General features: G+C 33.7%; 1 protein-coding gene across 6 annotated transcripts in view; it reads right to left on the bottom strand.

The window, feature by feature from the left end:
* dpp6a (dipeptidyl-peptidase 6a) overlaps window positions 1-22,402 on the bottom strand; it is a 467,305-nt gene that overhangs the window by 68,900 nt on the left and 376,003 nt on the right. For all 6 annotated transcript variants that reach the window (XM_009297269.5, XM_009297271.5, XM_068217149.2 and 3 more), the window contains 2 exons: window positions 15,554-15,606; window positions 9,117-9,198 (listed from right to left, as the gene is read on the bottom strand). In XM_009297269.5, coding sequence (XP_009295544.2) covers window positions 9,117-9,198; window positions 15,554-15,606 — 135 coding nt within the window. The remainder of the gene's footprint in view (window positions 1-9,116; window positions 9,199-15,553; window positions 15,607-22,402) is intronic.

A 22,402-nucleotide genomic window follows, 5' to 3' on the forward strand; every position in this document is an offset into this window, starting at 1 on the left:
CCTGATAGAGCTTCAGAGGTACTGCAAATAGGAATTGGCAAAAACTCACAAAGACAGGTGTGCCAAGCTTGTGGCATCATATTCAAAAAGACTTAAGGCTGCAATTGCTGCCAAAGGTTTTTTAGGTTTTTTATTTTTGATAAACTTACAACAATTAAAAAAAAACTCTTTTTTCACATTGTCATTATGGGGTATTGTGTGTAGAATCTATAGGAAATAAATTAATTTAATCCAATTTGGAATAAGGCTGTAATATAAATAAACAAATGTGGTAAAAGTGAAGCGCTATGAATACTTTCCGAATGCACTGTACTGTTCTTACATGTGGATTGATTGCTGACACATAACTTTACATATTTCTTTTGATATAAATAAACAATGCATATCTAATTTTCGGTCTTCAATTTAAAAGCTAGATTACAAATTTTAATAATTGAATAAGTTTCATTTAATTTTAAGCTAGAATATTCTGTATAAATAAACGTATACAATATTTCAATCACACCTAAATTAAACTAAATACATTTAGTCAACTAAATCTCGAGTAGACTTAGTTGACTAAACCCTATGATATTTACTCAATTAAAACTAGACAAAGTAAATTGAGTCAGAAGACTAAAATATGACAAACTAAAATGGAATTTTAGTCAAAACACTAAAACTAAATCACATTTTATTGTCAAAACTAAAGCTGCTGTCACACTGGGCTTTTTCTCCCGTAGACTTCCATTCATACGGACGCGAATGCGTCAGACCGGAAATGTGGGGTCATGCATCAAGTTTTGCATGTTGCTGCGGTGCAAAGTTCAAGCTTGGTAAACTCTGACCTGCGAAATCGCATCACTTGACTGCGTGAGACCGATCGAGGATCAAAACATGACCTCTCTGGACAGTAATTTAAAACATTGAGCAAATCTCTCACTTTTTTTAATGTCTAATCATTTTGTTTAATCCTGCCCCTTTTCGCAGCGTCTTACGACAGGATTTCGCACAAACACAAACTCTAGCATGACCGCAGCTTAACACTGCTTGGGTGCTGCTTTTGTACAAAATTCTAATTACAATCACCTGTTGACATCACCTGTTTCAAATCATTATTTATCCAATTTACCTAATCACTAGCCCACTGTTGCAACTGTTTTTGGAATGTGTTGCAGGTCTGAACGACAAGAAAGGATGTATATTTACAAATGAAATGAAGTTGACCAGACCAAACATGAAATACTGTGTGTTCATATAGTCTGCAATGAAATACAAGTTAAAGTAGAGTTAAAAATCACTACATTCTTTTTTTATTTGCGCTTTCCATACTGTCCTAACTTTTTCTGATTTGGGGTTGTAGTAATTTGCCCTTTAATGCCAATTAACAATAACTATATTTTCAATGCCTTCATTTAGAGCTCAATAAATTTATTAAAATAGGAGCAGATGGCTGGACTTGCCAAAAAAATGTTGGCACCAGGACAAGCTGCTGGTCAATACTCCTGAATATGTATCTGACTGTCATCAGAATGTGCGAATGTACACGCAAACCCACTGCTGGCTGCAGAAAGGGGTCTAGGTCCTATAAAACATTAAATATTATGAATCCATTTTTTTCCTCTGTTTGAGAAAAAAATATGTACTTCTGCAAGCTGACTCAACTCAAATCAATGGAATCACAGAGTCCTCGTGGTCCAATTGCATCATGAACATCTTTTTTTTTTAGCTGATGTTTTACTGGCAGTTCATGCACTGCACTGAAAGTGAGGGGTGTCGATATATCAGAAAGACTACTGACAGTGGACTAGCTCAGGAGAAGCATTGATTTGTAATCTCTCTTAAACACACTGTGGCCACTCCAGACCACACTGGGTGACACACACTGATTTATTCAGGTGCGCTTGAGGAACAGTAAACAAAGTGCACTCAGAGTATACCCTTAAGAGAGTGATTCATGAAGGATTTTTAAGAATTCCGATACAAATTTCAGCTGACTTTCAAACATAACTGATAAAATATAAGACCAGTTATTTTGAAATATAAGTGCTTAATCACGTGCACTCACTAATATTAATGCTGTACAACACAAAAAGCTCTATTCACTTACTATATGAGATAATATACTATTAATACATATTATAAAATATATATTGTATTATTACAGCAATAAAATTCACTTATAGATGTACTTAAGTACTACAATAACTTTAATAGTACTACAGTACTACAATTCACATTAATAATGTCAATGTGTTATAAAGAAGTAGGTTTTTTTTACTTCTATAACTGAAGCACATGCAATTCTTCAATATAATTTTAACTGGAGTGTGTTTTAATGTTGAATTTAAAGGTAACCTATTTTAAATTTACTGATCAATTGATTTTCTATTACAGACTGTGCAATTCATGGATCACAAATGTTAGTGTTGCTTTATAAGAGTTTCTTTGAGACTTAAAATCTCATCTACACACCTTAGGTCTTCATAATTCACAATTCATTGATGTACAAACCCTTGCAAGAACCAATTAAAAAAAAGAAAGAAATAAAAATATAGTTGAAGTCAGAATTATTACCTTCTTAAATTTCAATTATTTTATATTTTTCTCCAATTTCTGTTTAATGGATAGAGGATTTTTTTTCAACTCAGTGTGTTTAATAATAATAACTAATTTAAAATGACTGATTAATTTTGTCTGTGCCATGATGATTCAAGTCAGGTGATTGGCTGAGCCATTCTACAGCTTGATATTCCTTCTCCTAAAGAATTTGAGTGTTTCCTTGGCGGTGTTTTGGATCATTGTCTTGCTGAAATATTCACTAGTTTCATCTTCATCTTCCTGGTAATGTAGATGTTGGACTGAAGCAGCTAATTTTCATTTACAATGACGAAGGGCAGAGGGTTGCTGATGAACTACTGAGAGATTTCTGCTGCTGTCTGGGCTTTCACTGCCTTTCTACACCTCCCGTTCTTCATGTGTTCAATATTTAATTTTTTTATTACACATAACTTCATTTGTAAACTAATTAGATTTGCTTTCTTTGAATATATGGATTTCTTTGGTTGTTACCAACATCTGGTGAAAATTTCAAGACAACAGCACCTTTAGAAATATGTTTTCTAAGAAAAACAACACTTATTTTCCCTGCTGTATATATACAAATCATGCTAACCAAACAAAGCAATGCAATTGTACAAATTCATAAAGTAGACACTAATTCTCATGTATGCACCAATTTGCCAAAACATAAAATAGTAAGAAATGTTTTGTTTGGATCATCATAAATTAATTCAAAATAAGAAAAAAAAAATACAGTTGAAGTCAGAATTATTAGCCCTTGTTAGATTTAAATTATTTTATATTTTTCTCCAATTTTAGTTTAATGGATAGAGGAGTGTTTCTGCTTAATATGTTTAATAATAACAACTCATTTCAAATGACTGATTTATTTATTTATTTATTTATTTTTGTCTGTGCCATGATGATTCAAGTCAGGTGATTGGCTGAGCCATTCTACAGCTAGATTTTCCTTCTCCGAAAGTATTTGAGAGTTTCCTTGGCGGTGTTTTGGATCAGTCTTGCTGAAATATTCACTAGTTTTATCTTCATCTTCCTGGTAATGTAGATGTTGGACTGAAGCAGCTAATTTCCATTTACAATGACGAAGGGCAGAGGGTTGCTGATGAACTACTGAGAGATTTCTGCTGCTGTCTGGGCTTTCACAGCCTTTCTACACCTCCCGTTCTTCATGTGTTCAATATTTCATTTTTTTATTACACATAACTTAATTAGTAAACTAATTAGATTTGCTTTCTTTGAATATATGGATGTCTTTGGTTGTTACCAACATCTGGTGAAAATTTCAAGACAACAGCACCTTTAGAAATATGTTTTCTAAGAAAAACAACACTTCTTTTCCCTGCTGTATATATACAAATCATTCTAACCAAACAAAGCAATGCAATTGTACAAATTCATAGAGTTGCCACTAATTCTCATGTATCCACCAATTTGGCAACACATAAAATAGTAAGAAATGTTTTGTTTGGATCATCATAAATTAATTCAAATTAAGAAAAAAAAATACAGTTGAAGTCAGAATTATTAGCCCTTGTTAGATTTAAATTATTTTATATTTTTCTCCAATTTTAGTTTAATGGATAGAGGAGTGTTTCTGCTTAATATGTTTAATAATAACAACTCATTTCAAATGACTGATTTATTTATTTATTTATTTTTGTCTGTGCCATGATGATTCAAGTCAGGTGATTGGCTGAGCCATTCTACAGCTAGATTTTCCTTCTCCGAAAGTATTTGAGAGTTTCCTTGGCGGTGTTTTGGATCATTGTCTTGCTGAAATATTCACTAGTTTCATCTTCATCTTCCTGGTAATGTAGATGTTGGACTGAAGCAGCTAATTTTCATTTACAACGATGAAGGGCAGAGGGTTGCTGAAGAACTACTGAGAGATTTCTGCTTCTGTCTGGGCTTTCACTGCCTTTTTACACCTTCCGTTCTTCATGTGTTCAATATTTCATATTTTTATTACACATAACTTCATTTGTAAACTAATTAGATTTGCTTTCTTTGAATATATGGATTTCTTCGGTTGTTACCAACATCTGGTGAAAATTTCAAGACAACAGCACCTTTAGAAATATGTTTTCTAAGAAAAACAACACTTATTTTCCCTGCTTTATATATACAAATCATTCTAACCAAACAAAGGAATGCAATTGTACAAATTTATAAAGTAGCCACTAATTCTCATGTATCCACCAATTTGGCAACACATAAAATAGTAAGAAATGTTTTGTTTGGATCATCATAAATTAAATTCAAATTAAAACCTCACACCCAACCCAGGCTTTATAACGAAGAGGTTTAAACACACAACCTCAATTCATTTGCTTGGCTGGAACGCAATGGCTAGAAATACCCAAAGAGTTCTAATGTTGTTCAAAACTATAAAAGGCAGCTGTATGAGAGTGTGAAAGTCTCAAGGTAACTTTAAAAATAATAACAGGGACGCAGTGTGAATATTATGAAAGAAAGCAATCTCCATAAACATCTGTGATTCGATTTCCATTTTACTCTATGAAATGTTTGGCCCTCAATGGAGAGAAATTCCTTTCAGATACGCACTATAAAAGCCGGAGCAAACAAATAAACGAATATTCTGAATCATTCTTCTGCCAGGCCAATGGAAAAGTGCTACCCATGAATATATGATGAGCCGAGTTAATTTCAGTTCAAGGTGTTCCGAACCGACAGCTCATCTATATTAGAAGGAAGTCGAGATTCTCAAAACAAGTTGTTGTCTGAGGTGAGAGTTTTATGCGGTGTACATTTAAATATGCATCATAAGATTTGCGATGGCTTGTTTGGCATGGGCACATCTAGGACACAGCACTGAATGACAGCATGTCCTAATTATTTAGTATCACACACTCAAAGTCTCTAAGACGAGCCGAGCTCTCTTACACTTGGAATCATAAATTCGGTGTTTTGTGCATCTGTGCGTGCCATAAACCACTGAGATTATTTCTGAGAAAAGAGAAATAGGAGGTGGAGTCTTGTGATTTACTTATGCTGTGGGTTATTTTTTGCTCCATTTCAAGGATTTAAAGTGAGCGAAGAGGATATTTTAAACAGTTTTTAATAACATAATAGCAATTCGAAGCAGAACACGTTTTATTGACGTAATACTTAAGCAAAAATGTGTGGCTCTAATGATGCAAACCATACATACATTTTAAATATGTTTAAAAAATCAGGTACTGTATATTGGCAAGATACTGTGTGCTTAGAGAATATATTCCATATCTCCATACAATTTACTTTATCAACTCTATATTTAGGCCTCCCAAATCCTGTTACAAGAAAGTCTGAAAAAAAATAAAATAAAAAATTGGTGAAAGTCTGGCTTATATTAGGTTTCTTACAAGGAAATGGTTACAGTTCGAAGTACTTCAAATTAGTAACTGAGAAGTAAAGATGGAGAGGTCAACAATGAATCTACGGTTACAGAAATTTCATGAGAAATGGAGTAAATAGGTAGAATATAATCTTTCATTGAGGGCCAAATTAATATAGAGTCAAGAATAGATAGAAAAACAATCTCTTTTTTTATTCATGAAAGGAAAAAAAAAAATAGTATAAAGAACAGCTAAATGAATATATCCACCCACATAGTGAATTTGAATACTTAAGATGTCAAAATTGCCATCTTCAAAGTTCCATCTGTATATATTTGTGGGAAAAAAAAGAAATCAAAACTTAAGCGAAGACTGTGTAGCACAGAATGGGCTGAACAATTAGTTTAGCAACTGAAAAAAACAAAACAAAACAAAAAAAAACAAGTCTGTATTATTTGATTACATCAGATTAAGGCATTTTATTTATTACCATATCCTCGTAATATCTTAAGTCCTTAATGTTATTTACTTTTTTCCACACACTTAATTATCACGTTTATTTGTTTCATATATGCAATGTTAATAGCTCTGTGTACCATACATCTGTATGTAAATTTAGAATATCATTGAAAAAAAACAATAATAAAAACAAATGAATAAATAAATAAAACTAACAAATAAATAAACAAACAAATAACTACAAACACAACAAACACACACATAAATTAATAAATAATTAAATAAATTAATTAATTAATAAACAAATAAAGAAGTAAATAAACTAATAAATAAATAAATAAACTAATAAATAAATAAACACATAAATAAACAAACAAAAAATAAAATAAAAATTTATAAATAAATAAATAAATAAATAAATAAATAAATAAATAAACAAATAAATAAATTCTTTAATGATTATCATGATTGTTTTTTTGTTTTTGTGTTTATCCAATGTTAAAAGTTCTGCAAACCATTCGTCTGTAAGTAAATGTGGAAATGTATGCAAAAAATAGGATGTTGGATATCAGTATTAACTCCACAATAATATATGAAACAAACCGGATGATAAATCAAATTTTCATAAAAATCGACCCAAGCAATATTGTGAAAACAGTCTACTTTAAATACATTTAAAGCGAGTGGGTGAGTGGTTTTCTTCACAGCGTATTCACGCCATAATAGACAGCAGCAGGTCTATCAGACAGCACAGATCTGATATTCTGACACAAATCTGATTTGTTTTCATAGCGCATGTTTACACTCATTGAAAACAAACCGAGTGTGTTGACACCAATACCTTGCCAAGATGAGAAATTAACTAAGAAATGCATCTGCTTGTTTACGAGTGCAGGTGCATCACTGTTATGCATAACCAGTGTTCGGAAAGTACAAATACACAATTGGACGCTCACCTGCAGCTGCCTGTCAGTCGCAAATCAAACTGAGTCAGCTTGTGCACAATTGATACTTTCCTGTTTTTATTTTAGCTTTTAGAGACTTGATACCAAAATATTCACAATAATCTTCTTAAAGGAGCGGTATATATATGTTTTTGACTCTTCTAAAGCATAAACACACCATGGTATGTTGCAGATATTTAAGAAGCATGCTAACATACAGTACAAACAGACTAGTTATCTGAAAAACATGCTAAAGTCATGCTCCTTTGAAAAGCTGTGTTCCGTGTCGAAATGTCTGCCTTTACTTTGATCTCTATAACTAGCCCACTGCCAGTTTTCGCAATAATTCAGCACTCCAGGTTGCATCGGTGGAAAACCCAACGTATTTCAGTCTTGAAGCTTCAATTTGTCCGCTGCCAAAAATACATCCTCAGCAACAGCCTCCATACTTTTAAATAAGCAAATAATATATATATATATATATATATATTTATATATATATATATATATATATATATATATATATATATATATATATATATATATATATATATATATATATATATATATATATATATATATATATTGATTTAAAGGAAGTTGGCCAAATAAATAAACAGTTCATGAAGCTCATACTTTTCTGCAGTTAAGGTTTTAAAATAAACACTAAAGAAAAAAAAAAGTTATTGTAAATTCTGTAATCTATTAGTGTTGTCCAGATACCTGAATTCGATACCAATCGGTAGCTACAGATACAGGGATAATGGATCATTTTAAAGCCACGACGATCAGCTGGTCTGTTTATAAGTTTTTAAAATGTCAGTACCGATTGGTATCAAATTCCAGTATCGTGATAACACTATGAATAATTTATGGTTCACTATATGAAAAAGGTCAAAATTTAGTGAAAAATGTGTCAAATGTACCTCATATAACTTTTGAATAAATGTTTCTTTTTAGGTTTTATTCCTCTAAATCATGTCAATCACAGTACAACACAACATAAAAATCATAAATAAATAAATAAATGAAGAAAATGAATAAATAAACCAATAAGTAAAGTAACAAATAAATAGACAACATAAATAAATAAATAAACAAACAAACAAACAAAACAATAAATAAGTAAATAAACAAAAAAAAAACAGATAACTAACCAAAGAATAAAATAAATAAATATATTATAAACCAACACATAAATAAATACATAAAATAATAAACAAACAAACAAACAAACAAAAAACAAACAAACAAACAAACAAACAAACACATAACAAACCAACTAACTAAATAATAATAATAATAATAATAATAATAATAATAATAAATAAAGCAAAGAAACAATCAATCAAACAAACAAACAAACAAACAAACAAACACATAAATAAATAAAATAAACAAACAAACATAGCTAATGAACTAACTAATGAACTAACTAACTAAATAATAATGATAATAACAATAATAATGATAATAATAATAATAAACAAATAAAACAAACAAACAACTAACTAAATAAAATAAAATATAATAAAAAATAAAATAAAACAAACAAACAGATAACTAACTAACTAACTAAATAAATAAATAAATAAATAAATAAATAAATAAATAAAACAAACAAGTAAATAATTAAATTCATTAATTAATTAAGGTGTTTGTTCAATCACACTGCACTGGGTCATCTGGCTAATAAAAACACTATCATTTCAGAAAAAGAAACTTTGCAAAAACTTGACATTTTAGAAAGAATAGGAATAGAAATGCTGCTTTTGTTTTTTAGCATGCGTTTTAAAGGAAATGGGGTCTTTACCAGCTGCTGGCCTCGTGGTCCCCATCCAGCATACTGCAGATGGGCATTTCTGACTTCAGGAGGGTTCAGGATCCACGTTTCCCTGCGAAAGACAAGCAAAGACATTACTAATCGACTAATTGATTGTTGAATAACAAATGCACTAGTTGACTATCCTGACCCAGAGAGGCAATCAATCAAACATTCTAGCCTTCAGACGACTAACAGAGCAACACTTCCTCCACATGTGGTGCAGCGGAGTGTGTGTGCCAGCGGGTATTGATTTCATCTTGGTGTACTACACAGCCCGACAACAGCACAGCAAATAAAGCACCGCCAGGGCATTCTTGCGGCAGGGAATCTTACAGTGATCGTACTGTATTCCCACAAGCCTTTATTATTCCCTAATATCAAATATATAACAAAAGCAAAACTATCATCATTTGATTTAATAATTGATAGGGCTGAACAATATATTGTTTGAGCATTGATATTGCAATGCGTGTATCCGCAATAGTCACATTGCAGGATTAGATTATTTATTAAAGATTAAAAGATAAATATATAACAATTTTTTAATTATCCATACAATAATCACCAAGTTATTTTCCATTTGATTGTTCAATTTCTGTATTTGAATACTGTTAGAGTCCCCAAAAAGCCCTAAAGTGTTTATTTCACTTTAATTTTTGCTCTGTTGTATTTATATTTCCATGTAATTGTTAGAAGTTTATTATCAATAAAATTATAGTTAATTATTAGATAATTATAAATCAATAAGGTAATAAGGTAAGCTAAATTGGCCGTAGTGTATGTGTGTGATCGAGTGTGTATGGGTGTTTCCCAGAGATGGGTTGCAGCTTGAAGGGCATCCGCTGCGTAAAACATGTGCTGCATAAGTTGGCGGTTCATTCCGCTGTGGCGACCCCAGACTAATAAATTGACTAATCCGAAAAGAAAATGAATGTATGAATGAATATAAATAAAAAATAGGCAAACACCATTAGTAAACATATACTGCAAGCGCCTCTCTGCAGGCTCTCTGTAGAATTCCAGATATTGATTTTATCTCGTGTACAACACTGCCCAACACAACTCACGAGCGAATAAAGCACCAAGAGGGAATTCCGACAGCAGGAAATCTAACAGTGATAGTATATCCCTGTGTGCTGTTAAATCCAGCCAGGGCAGCGGCTCCAGTGCTGTGTCAGCATCTGTTCCGTCTGACAGAGCTCATAAATATAGATGCTTTATCCTGCTGCCACTGGGCACTGCAGCTCCGAAAAAATTACAGGTGACAGCTGAAGTCAGAATTATTAGCACCCCTGATCTATTAGCCCCCCAAATAATTATATGCTTTTCTCCCAATTTACAGAGCTCAGCATATATGCGTACACCCCTCACAAATCTATCTTTTAAAATATAAAATATTACATTTGTGCATATACATTAGATTAGTCGGTATAGACTGATTTCAAGCGGCCGCCATTTTCAAAAGCGAAATCGAGGCTGCGGTGGTAAGAAACCCGGAACTATCATTGGGAGTTACATAGGAATGTTGTGTAACTGGCTATATATCTTATCAGCGAAGATAAAGTGACACAAATTTATCATTTCTCCGCCTTCCAGGTGACCCGAAGGTCCGTTCTGAATGAATGGTGAATGTAAAAAGGGATATCAGAGCTCATTTTCAGCTAAATTAAAGGAAATGGCAGTAGTTAGCTAACGTTTTCTTTCCCAAACACACGTTTTAGATGCCATTTATCAAACTTCAGTTAATGAACTGATTCTTTCACTATATTAGACTTGTCAAGATACTAAATTAAAAGAAAGACCGGCAATTTCACGCTAACATTTAAGGCAATGTTGATGGCTTTCTTGAAACAGCGCTGATTTGCTATTGTGTTCACGTGTTCAACAGAAATTCTTGCGATTGGCCGAGAAGGTCATCAGTTCACCCACCGCTGTTTACTGAGCACAAACCAAGTGTGCCACAAGCCTGCGTTTGAGTGAAGGTCTCGGCCGTTAGATCGCCCCCTGGGGGCTGGCTGCAGTACAAGTCATAAAGCCCGCCTCCTCCGTGTTAATGAAGGAGACTTGAGCCCAAATAAAAAAAATTATTACACTTGCAATAAAATGTCCCGAAAGATGGTTCAGGTCGATTAAGGCACTGGTTATTGTGCTGAAATAGGTGCAGATCTTCATTTTTGTAAACAGTTTGTTTTTAGCAGTAATTTAATGCTGGGCGTGTCATCGTGATTGACAGCTGTGATTGACAGTTTCTCAAAGCAGAGCGTCTGAGCTTCGGCAGGAGACTGAAGTGTTATTATTCGATTTCTGTGTTATTTTACCATGACAAAATGAGTTCAGCAGTAAACTATAGTTTCTGACATACATGATCCTGGTGAAACACTGTTTATTCGCTGAGGTCAGGACTTTTTTCGGGCTTTATTAGTTTGCTGATACACGCCTAGCCACCCAGATGACAAAATACACTCGGACCAGATCGGCTAGATTCTCGCCTGTCGGAGACTTACCCCTCAGAGCTCAGACTGACTACCTCTGCTGGACCTACTCCGGATGCCTGGACTCACTGCCCGATTCCAGCCCGAGTCAATCGCGCCAGATGCGGCGGCCGAGCGAGCCGGCGCTGCCGCATGCGAGGCGGAATCAGCCCGCGACGCCGCGAGTAGGTTATGCGCTGCGGCCTGGAGCTGGCGCGATTGAATATAAAAAAAAACTCATATTTGTTAACGTTATTACATCCATTTGTGTTGATATGACAGCAAACGCATGCTGAGAAGTTTGGGGGGCGTGGTTGATTTTACATAAAGCGTTTGGTTGGAAGCTCGACTCCGCTCATTTTCGCGGCTCCTCCTCTGGCTCCATCAGACAGTCCTTCTGCGCATGTCAAGGCTCCAATTTCAGCAGTCTTTTGCAACAGTTTGTGCCCATCAAGCAGGCGTTTTGCCCTCAAGGCGTTCAATGGGAAAAGGGGCTGTCGCGTCGTCCATATTTTTTACAGTCATTGGCACAAACACAGACGAGCCAAGCGATCTGCTTGATGACTCGACTGATCTTGACGGCTGCTTCGCGCTCCAGTCCGTGTATCTGTGCTTGCACTGGGTGAAGAGCAGTAAACTGAGCGCAAACCAAACACAGATAAACGGAGACTGAAGCGCGAAGCCGTGAAGATCAGTCGAGTCATCCGCGCTCAGTGGCGCTTCTATGTTAGCGGGAAATAGCCGGGTTTAAAACTTCAGTACCAGGACAACACTATTACAGACAACACGAGGGTGTGTTGCAGAGGACTGCAGTGTTTTATCACTCACCGGGTTACATAGGCTGAAGCAGAAAAAACGTCCTCACGGTGTTTAACTAGTGCCATGAGCTGAAGCCTAGGAGGACACTTAAGTGTATCACTGTGATCTTGTTTGATGCTAAGTGAAGTTTTTAAACTAATTTCGAGAGGAGCACGTGATATAATTGACAGCAGCTGGCCACCTATCTACACTCATTAGTTAGCCAATCAGATCTATCCTAACCCACTATAAGTAGCCTAGCTAGACATTACTCCCTTAACTTCGTTTTCCGAAGAAACCCCCCATCCACCCCTTTCTCCTCCTTTTCTCCTTTACAAAAAGGGGAGCTCTCGAGAACCACCTGATCTCGTACTCCCCTCACATGCTCTATGGACCTGGCGGGAGCCCTGGGCTCAACTATCTCCGAGCTCAGGGTTCTCTCCCGAGACAGCATGCCAAACCTGCTTACAGCTGTCAAGCAATATCTAAGTGTGAACTCTTGAAATTGCTTTTAATTGTTTAAAATAAAATTATTGAATAATATTAAAGTGATGGTTACACCATTTCTGCATTTTGAAATCTCTGCAACAGCTGGAGGTTTGTAGTGTACAGCATGTTACTGCAATGTTTACAGTGCTGGACCTATACTTCCGGGTTTCTTCCCACCGCAGCCTTGCTTTGGTTCTTTAAAATCTGGAGCTTATCTAACAAAATAACTTAGGATAATGGTGTAAAAACTAGTACAACTAAAATTTATGTTATAGAAAAATATTAAATACAAAAATTGTGACCCAGGCTTTAGGCCTCACTCAAGTTGGGGCCAGGCTTAGACCTTTCTAACTCCTCAGAGACTTTCAGCATCAAGCCAAGTCTCTATTCTGGACAATTTCAACTTATAGCCTTGCTGGAATGTTGATCAGCCGATCAGAATGGAGAAGAACCAGCAACGGGTCATCAAGAAACTTGCCGGCCAGCACACACACTGCGCAAGCCACATGCAAAGAACTACGCAAGTTTGATTTAGTTATCAGATAGTTGCCAGTTTATCATGTCCGTTGTTAAAGCAAGTTGATTCAGTTTTCTTTGACGATTGGTTTTAGGTTATTGATGTTGTATTTGCAACTCTTTATCTTTCTCCTCATGGGGGATTTTCGACCCTGTCTATTTTTGTCTCACCCACACTCTCCCTCTCTATCATATGTATTTGCATGCTTGTAAATCGATGTGTTGTCTATACATTTTTGTTACCTTTGTTAAATGTTTAAGGCCATGCAAATCACTTGCTTTTAACACACGAAACAAGTTACTTGAACTCAAAGATAAAGCAACAGGTTAAACGAATACTTTAATGTAGTAAGATTATTTATTCTTTCAGACCTGTAAATGAATGATTTTTGAATTTAAAGACAAAGGACTTGTAGGCTCCAACAGACAAGCAGTTTAATTTAATAAATTTTAGTTCAGGTACCATTAACAATAAAGTCAACCCAAATATTCATCAAAAAATAAAAAATAAATAAATAAATAAATAAATCAAGAGAAACAAAAAAAAATAAAATAAAAAAAAATAATAATAATACAAAATTTAGCTGAAATGTTGTAGGTTGTATTTTTATTTATTTATTTATTCATTTATTTATTTTTTGCAATATTTTGCTTGAATTTAATTGTATTATCTTTCAATTTCTAAATCAGTTTTGGTGACTAAAATATTATTTGAATAAATATATCTGTTCATCTGTTATCTTAATAAATGTGTTTTGTACGCGTGCTGAAAAATGCAAAACAACATTACAAAGCGTGAAACGTTTTTATGAAGCTCAAGACAAATTTACATTTTGGAAAACATTTTTACCTATCATAATACACCATTATATAGGAAAAAAACGATTTTACCATGGACGAAACAATTTTACATTAAAAAAGCAAGTTACCAAGACGCAAAACACTTTTATCAGTCCCGAAACAAATTTACACTGACAGATTCTTTACGGAAAAGGAATGTACCACCGGAAATGACGTGGTGAAAGGCGTTGTTGTGATGAGTGCGGTAAATTCGTGTTGTGGAGTATATGCAGTAAATAAAGTTCATGGTGAGTGAACATGGACTACGGTCAAGGGATGTTGTGTGGCAAACACATGAGCATATTAACGCGGTTTTGCTTTACGTGTAAATCAGTGTTTGTAATGAATACAGCGATTTATTTCAGCTTTACTTATCACCACAGCCGTGTCAGTACAATTACAAAAGAAATCTGGTTTATTTTGTACATTAACATAACAGATATCCATACAACAGTGGATATTAACCTGTCTCCTGATACATTTGCCGTGCAAAAACAGCGCAAGGTTAAACACGCAAGCTGTATGTGTGTGTACGCTGTGTGTGTTTGTGTGTGACTGTGAGTGTGCGTGAACTTTGTAACTGCATTGTGCGTGACTCATCGTTGCAGAAAGGCCAGAATTAACTTCACAACAAATACATCAAATAATCATTGGGATTACTCTAGCATTTCTCACAAATGTTACATGAGAACTGCCTCCTTCATGTCTGTCTGTTGATAAAATCATGTTGGACCAACTCAGTTATATATATCATGCCCTCAATTAAATCGAGTTAATCCAATGAGGTTTTTTTAAGCGTAGTATTCAGCTTAAAGTGCACTTTAAAGGCTTAACTAGGTTAATTAGGCTAGTTGTGGTAATTAGGCAAATCATTGCATAACAATGTTTTGTTCAGTAGACAATCAAAGCAAATACTGCTCAAGGGGGCTAATAATATCATCTTTAAAATGGTTTTAAAAAATAAAACACTTCTTTTATTCTAGCCAAAATACAACAAATAAGACTTTCTCCAGAATAAAAAAATATTATAGGAAATACTGTGAAAAATTCCTTGCCCTGTTAAACATTATTTGGGAAATATCTGAAAAAGATTCACAGGAGGGCGAATAATTCTGATGGTATGTCTGTGGGTTAATCACAGGACAGATATGTTGATAGGAACATAGGATAGCGGTATGGGATGATTCGGTTCTGTGAATTGATTTGACGTGAGCAGAAAAATGCTGCATTGCTGTTTTTTTTCCTTGCTAGTATAATGACAAATGAACTTTGTAAACGAATGTGACTGTTATATGAGCTCAGCAAACTTACGGAGTTTCCAGGCTGCAAATGATGTAGTCTGCGGTGAAGGAGTGCTCGTAAACCTGAACAACACAGAGACAAACACAGAGAAATTAAATTGTAGGAGAACAGCAGTTACGAGCACCAACAAAGCTATTACTAGCTATAAAGTTTGAGAGGCTGTGCATTACAGGGTTTTTACCGCAGTTAGGACATGATTTTAGCCACAATTTAAGGAGAACACGGACAAAATCACAGTTAAACACATTTCTGCTTTTAACACCGAAGAAAAGAGATTACACCAATTGTTTTATTTGTAGATAATACAGTTAACGGCATTACAATACAATGGTAGAAGATCACGTTTTCAGCAGACAATAGCTTTCAGCTATACTGAAGTCATATTTAAGTATTGATTTCTTGTATAAAACGCCATCAACAAAGTCTAATATGAACTGTATAAAACAGAATAAGTAGAATATGTGCATTATAAAAGGGAAGTAAAAAATGTCAGGCTGCCACAACAAAGGAAAATAATAATAATAATAATAATAATAATAATAATAATAATAAGAAGAAGAAGAAGAAGAAGAAGAAGACATTAAAAAATAATAATAAGTAAATAAAAAAATAAGTAAATTCTTACAAAAACCTAAATGTCAGGTTATTTGTTATTTTCTTTATAATAAATATATTAAATAAACACAAACTAGCATTTGTATGACATTAGTTCTGGTTGAAAAATAATAATAAAATGCAATTTAATAAAAAAAAATATATTTATTTATTTATTTATTTTACAAATTCATTTAAATTTAACACATTAAATTTAACATGAAATCAAAACAGAGTAAACTGCACAAAATCAGCAGTTTTACATTACATTTTATGTAATTAATATATTTCATATATTGAATATTATTTTTCCCTAAATAGTCAAATAAAATGTGGTTTAAAGATTTATAAGGAGTTAATTAAAATAATTAATTTTTATATTTGTAATTAACCATTTATAATATCCAAATACATAGTATGATTATTAGTTTATTATGGCATATTTATGTATATTAATGTATAGTAAATATTTTATTAGGGGATAAATATTTGAAATAATTAAATAAATAACCATTGCTAAATCGCTTGCATAGTGCATCTCTGTACAACTCCTCAACTGCTGTGCAGTCAAACATATTAATATGATTACCACAATTTAATATTAAAATATATAGCAGTACACTTCACAGTGGCCATGTAATTGAATTATTGGTTAAAGTCTTGTCATCCATTGCTGAATATTTCTTGAGAATATGGAAAACAACTTTTATAAGACATCTTAAAGGTTTTTCTTTAATTTGTAAAGTTTTTAAGTTTTAAATTTTTAAATTTTTAAGTTGTATTCTTTGTTCTTTATATTGTAGTTAAATTAATTATGCTTTATTATTTTTTGTGGACATGCTTTTTGATTACTAAAAAGTATTAAAACTGTTAAAATTGAGAAAAATCAAGCAAAATTCATACAAAAACAAAACAACATGGATAAAATAATGCTAATATTAAATAAATGAATAAACATATAAAAATATCAAATAATAAAATAGAACAAAATAAAATAAAATAAAATAAAGCTATTAAAATTGATAAAAATACAAAAAATTCCAAATGAAAAATAGAAAATAATAAAACAAAAACAAAATAAATAAATAAACATTCAAATAAAAAAGAAAAACTAAAACAAAATGTAAATAAATAAAAACAAAACAATATTAATAAAATAATATCAAAGTAAATAAATGAATAAAAATAAAAAAAATAAATACAAAAAAATTGCAAAATAAAACTATTAAAATTGGTAAAAATATAAACAAATATGAGTAATGAAAAATAAAACAATACAAAACATAAAATATAATAAATAATTAAATAAATAAAAATGTATACAAATAATATAAAAATCAAAATAAATAAAAAATAACATTAATATAATAATACAATTAAAGAAATGAATTAAAAAATAAATAAATAAAAATACTAAAATAAAATAAAACTATTAAAGTTGATAATAATATATATATATATATATATATATATATATATATATATATATATATATATATATATATATATATATATATATATATATATATATATATATATATTTCTGAAAAATAAGAATGTGATTTTTCAAATAAAAAATATACAAATAAAATGAAATAAAAATAAAAAGTAATTTTCAGTTAATAAAAACAAAACTATATGAATAAAAATATAATTAAAAATAAGCAAATTAAATTAAATACAAAAATAAAATAAAACTATTAAAATTGACAAAAAATCTTTAAAAACAGAATTCATGAAAATGAAACAATACAGTAAAAATAAACAAATTTTTAAAATTATACAAGTAAACTAAAAATAAAATAAAACAATTGATTAATTAAATTAATTTAAAATACAAAAATATTAAAATAAAAATAAAAAAAATGTAATCCTTCTCATCCAATCAGATTTAAAAGGCTGATTGCATTTACTAATAATTGTATGCCTCATTCAATACCAAAAAGCAGGAGCGCAGTTATACGACTCTGAGGATGGTGTCAACAGCTGTCCGTGAAGCAGAGGCCAGACCGCAGCATATGCTCACTGCTGACACACATGTTAATACTGTCAAAGATTAACATTCAACACCTGTACTCAGCACCAGCCTCTGTCTTCCAGATGCACAGGGATGGAGCTGCTTTGTGAAGGGCAAGCAGCACTGTGACAGAGTCTGAAAACGAGTGCCGTTATGAGTGTGTGTGTGCGCATGTGTGTGTGTGTGCAATGACAGCTGGGGGACGAGGTTGTCATCCATCAAGGTAGTGTTGGGACGGGCACTGAATAACAAACTAGAGGCACCCCTCACACTCTTCTTTCTTGTCATGTGTGTATGTGTGTGTGTGTGTGGAGTGCTATGGTGTCACTGTCCCAGCGCTCATGACATCTTCTCCTCCGTCTCTGTACGACAGCTACCCTGATCAAACTATCTCATCACCTGCTCTGTCCCGCTCAAGCGTCCTTTAGTCTTTTGTGCTTTCAGATTTTACTTTCACTTTCACGCTTATGATGCAGAATCAAGCCTGTGTGAGGACAGGTTGGTTTGTTGTGGAAGACGTTTCCTGAATTGAGCTTTATCTCTGGAAAACGAAGCTTCCAAAATAGACTTCATGCAGGAGTGCCATTTTTGGTTCCCCAAAGAACTTTTCAGTTGACAGAATTGTAAAGATGCCTAAATCTCTCCAGATTATCAGACCCTGAGAACTGTTATGGAATTTCATGAGACAAGACCACAAGAATTGTTCATTATTTATTTGATTAATAGGCGAATCTGACTGTACAAAGCCGCTTTGGTGCGACAGCATGAAGATCTTTCAATCATCTAATCACTGAAATTAGCAGGATGCACAGGCTTGGCTAAATTTGGCATTCTTTTAGGATGATTGAGCAGTTGGCAACCAGTCTATTTGAATATTAGGCCCCATTTACACTACTGCGTTTTAGGCCATGTCTACACTATTCCGGATAAATTTAAAAACGGAGTTTTCCTCTAAAAACGCTTCACGTCGTTTCTATTCGTTTTTCAAAATTTTGTCATCCACACTAAAACGACTACAAATGCTTTCAACCTGTACTGCGCATGCGTGAAACGTAAGACGCTTCTGCACGCGTCATTTCCGCCTGACGTTTATTTTCTTTCTGGCTCTTTGAAACATTGTGGCAAAATGTCAAGGAAAAGCAAAGAGTTTTTTAAATGCACTGACAATAAATTAGAGTTGCTGCTTCGAGTAACATATGAATACAAAGTTGCAAAAGAGAGTGAAAATGTAGACTGGGGGACGTGCCAAAACAAATACGCAGATATACCTGTCATGACGGTCAGTGACCACCGGAGGGCGCTGTAGTTCACAGACTCTGAGAATTGACTACAGCGCCCAAAAGACTACAAGTTCATACATACCATGCGCATTACACCCGGTCCACGTACACTGATTGGCTCACAGCTGTTCGTGTTTCCTGTTAATTTCCTGGACTATTTATACAACCATTTCACCATTTCACGCAGTTTGTCACTGCGTCGTTTGTCCATCTTGTCTCCGTATTCCTGTAAGTTTAGAGTTTCTGATTCCTGAGCCCTGTCTCTGTTTTGTGTTTCTTGTTTTATTGTTTATTTGTACTTTGCACTTTGGACACCTTGTTTTTCTGTTTGATGCACATTGTAAATAAAACTGCACTTGGATCTGCACCTTTTTGTTCCTGTTTGATCTTGCTAACGTGACAGGCCCGCTTTAAAGAACGGTATCTTGCTGATGACGCTGCTTACCCTCACAGTAAGGACGACATCGCTAAAATCATAAACACAACGAAATTAAAGTAAAAGAATTAGTAACATGACTGTCACATGACAAAAAAACGCGTCATCGTTTTCTAAAGACTCCGTTTTCACAGTCTACACTACGACACGAAAACGGCGTTTTCAAATTTATCCACTTTGGAGAGCGTTTTCAAAAAGATACGTTTTTGTTTCCTAAAAACGCGTCTCAGTGTGGACGGAAGGGCAAAAGGGAGACAAAAATATTAGTGTGGACATGGCCTAAGTTTTAAAACGGGGTTTTAGGATGAAAACGATCTGCGTCCACACTAGCATTTCACCCAGCGTTTCTGAACAGCTCTCCGTCCACACCAAAACGACTAAAACGCACATCTAGTGACCACACACACACTCTCTGGCATGCGCTGCCCCTTGTCTATAGCCAGATGAGACCTGTGCTTGTTGGACTGCTGGATCTAATCTCACTATATTTGTTAAGCGTGATATTTCATTCATCTTGTCTATATCTAACGACATATTCCCCGACTTTCGTCTTTTGAATCTATTACTTGTTCTCGAGTAACGAGTTTTGGCTGAGTGCCAAGATAGGTTAATAATTAATGTAACCAATGTGTAGTCAACAAATTCAGATTTGGGCTTTTGCGCGCCTCTGTTCATGCATATCCGCCATTAGCATGTGCTTGCCTGCCGAGCATGCACGCCTAGATGAGCGACATGTGGACGCGAGACTGTCACAGTTGTTGCAAAATCAAATGCTGAATTGAAACTTTTTAAACTCCTGAATCAGTATTGGAGATACTTTTGCACGCTGGAGGAATGACGACACCATCGCTGATGTATTTCTGTTAGAGAGGTAATGTTCTGTTTTAAAACTATATTAGTCACACAGAGCTGATGTAGAGTGTGTTGTGTTATGAATGGGTTTTATGCACAGACGTGTTGTTCAGCCACTGAAATCTCCTGGTGGAAGCTAGATGCGACTATTTTTAGTTTCATAAAGGAGCTTTTACAGCATCGATGATGTAGATTTGTATTCAGTTTAACAACAAAACATCAGTAAATAACGCTATTCCGCCTAGCCTGCTTGCTGAGCTGAAGTTGCTTTTATATTAACATTGGGTCATTTCTGAACAATGACAGCCTGTGAGGCTCCTGATATTGTTTATGGCTACTCTGAATATTTAGTCTGAAATAGCATGTAAGTGTGGCTTAGTAACAAGTGAAATTCCTGCACGCCGGTTGGAGAAATTCCAAATTGAACCAAAACAATTACAATTGGCTTAAGATTGGCAAGGACATATCAGGAAATGCAACAACCAGCAGAATCTGAGAATTTAAAAAAAAAATAAGTGCAAATTTTCCTTTCGACAATGACTGATTTGTTAAAAATTTCTTTGCTTTACTTTTTTAAAAATTGTTATCTGATGAAATACTATATAGTTTAACCTCTTAAACTCTGCTGCTATTTGGGGATTTCCGCCTGGATTTTGCCTACCCAGATTTAAAAGCTTCCCAAATCCACATGCAGAGGTGTAAATGCTAAAATTTGGAATCATTTTAAAGAAAACCCTTTGAATTTTCATAAAACACTATTGAAAGTGTTTAAAATAACTGTATATGTTGCCGGTGTTATAATAAACACCTAAAAAAAAGAGGCGCTTTTTTATATAAACTCAATTTTAAAAAGTGTACCTTTTAGGTTTTCTGTGTGGTCTAGGGTACTGTAATTAACTTTTTGGTGGTTCCTGTACATGTCTGTAATCATAGAAAAAAGAAAAATATCTCTGCCATAATCTATGCAAAAGTTATAGTATTCCATCTGATGAAAGGTGCTATACAAGCCACAGCGACAGATCATTGTTTTCATATTTCACTATTCTTTTGTTTGATCAAACATAATTTACTGTGTTTGGACCACGTCAGACATATAAAAGGATTACTTATGCACATCACCTCAAAAACAGAGGAGAATGGCCCTGAAGCACACAGCATAAGGTAAGAGATGACAGCTGTCTGTGCTATCTGGGGCTGCTTATTGATCATGAATGTATTGTTTACATTTCTGCGCCATGGAAACACCACAATTCATTCAACAACTGTTTGGCATATGAATATAATTCAGTAAAAAGAATGCTAGAACTGTATGAGCACCGGCAAGAGCTTTCATTTGAGCTACAACTTGTACATGTGTCATATAAAAAAAAATATGAAAATGAACCAATGTAAAATACCCAGCTCGGGTATCTATAATACTGTGTTTTTAAGTGTAAATAACATTTATACAGTAGAATAACAACCAAAGTGATGCATATGTGCATAAAATATAGATTCTACACTTTCAAACGACACCACTTACGGGGGTCTGGTGCAACGCTAGCCCTTTAAATCTGAAAGGGAAAGTCGATGACGTCACAGACCCGATACCGGGTCTGCGGAGTTTAGTATGTCCCTTATATTTTAGCTTATTTATTATATTAATCTATAAAGGCTCGTACACACCGGGCCGCTTTTGC

The sequence above is a fragment of the Danio rerio genome, chromosome 24 (genome assembly GCF_049306965.1).
Source record: "Danio rerio strain Tuebingen ecotype United States chromosome 24, GRCz12tu, whole genome shotgun sequence".
NCBI classification, from domain to species: domain Eukaryota; kingdom Metazoa; phylum Chordata; class Actinopteri; order Cypriniformes; family Danionidae; genus Danio; species Danio rerio.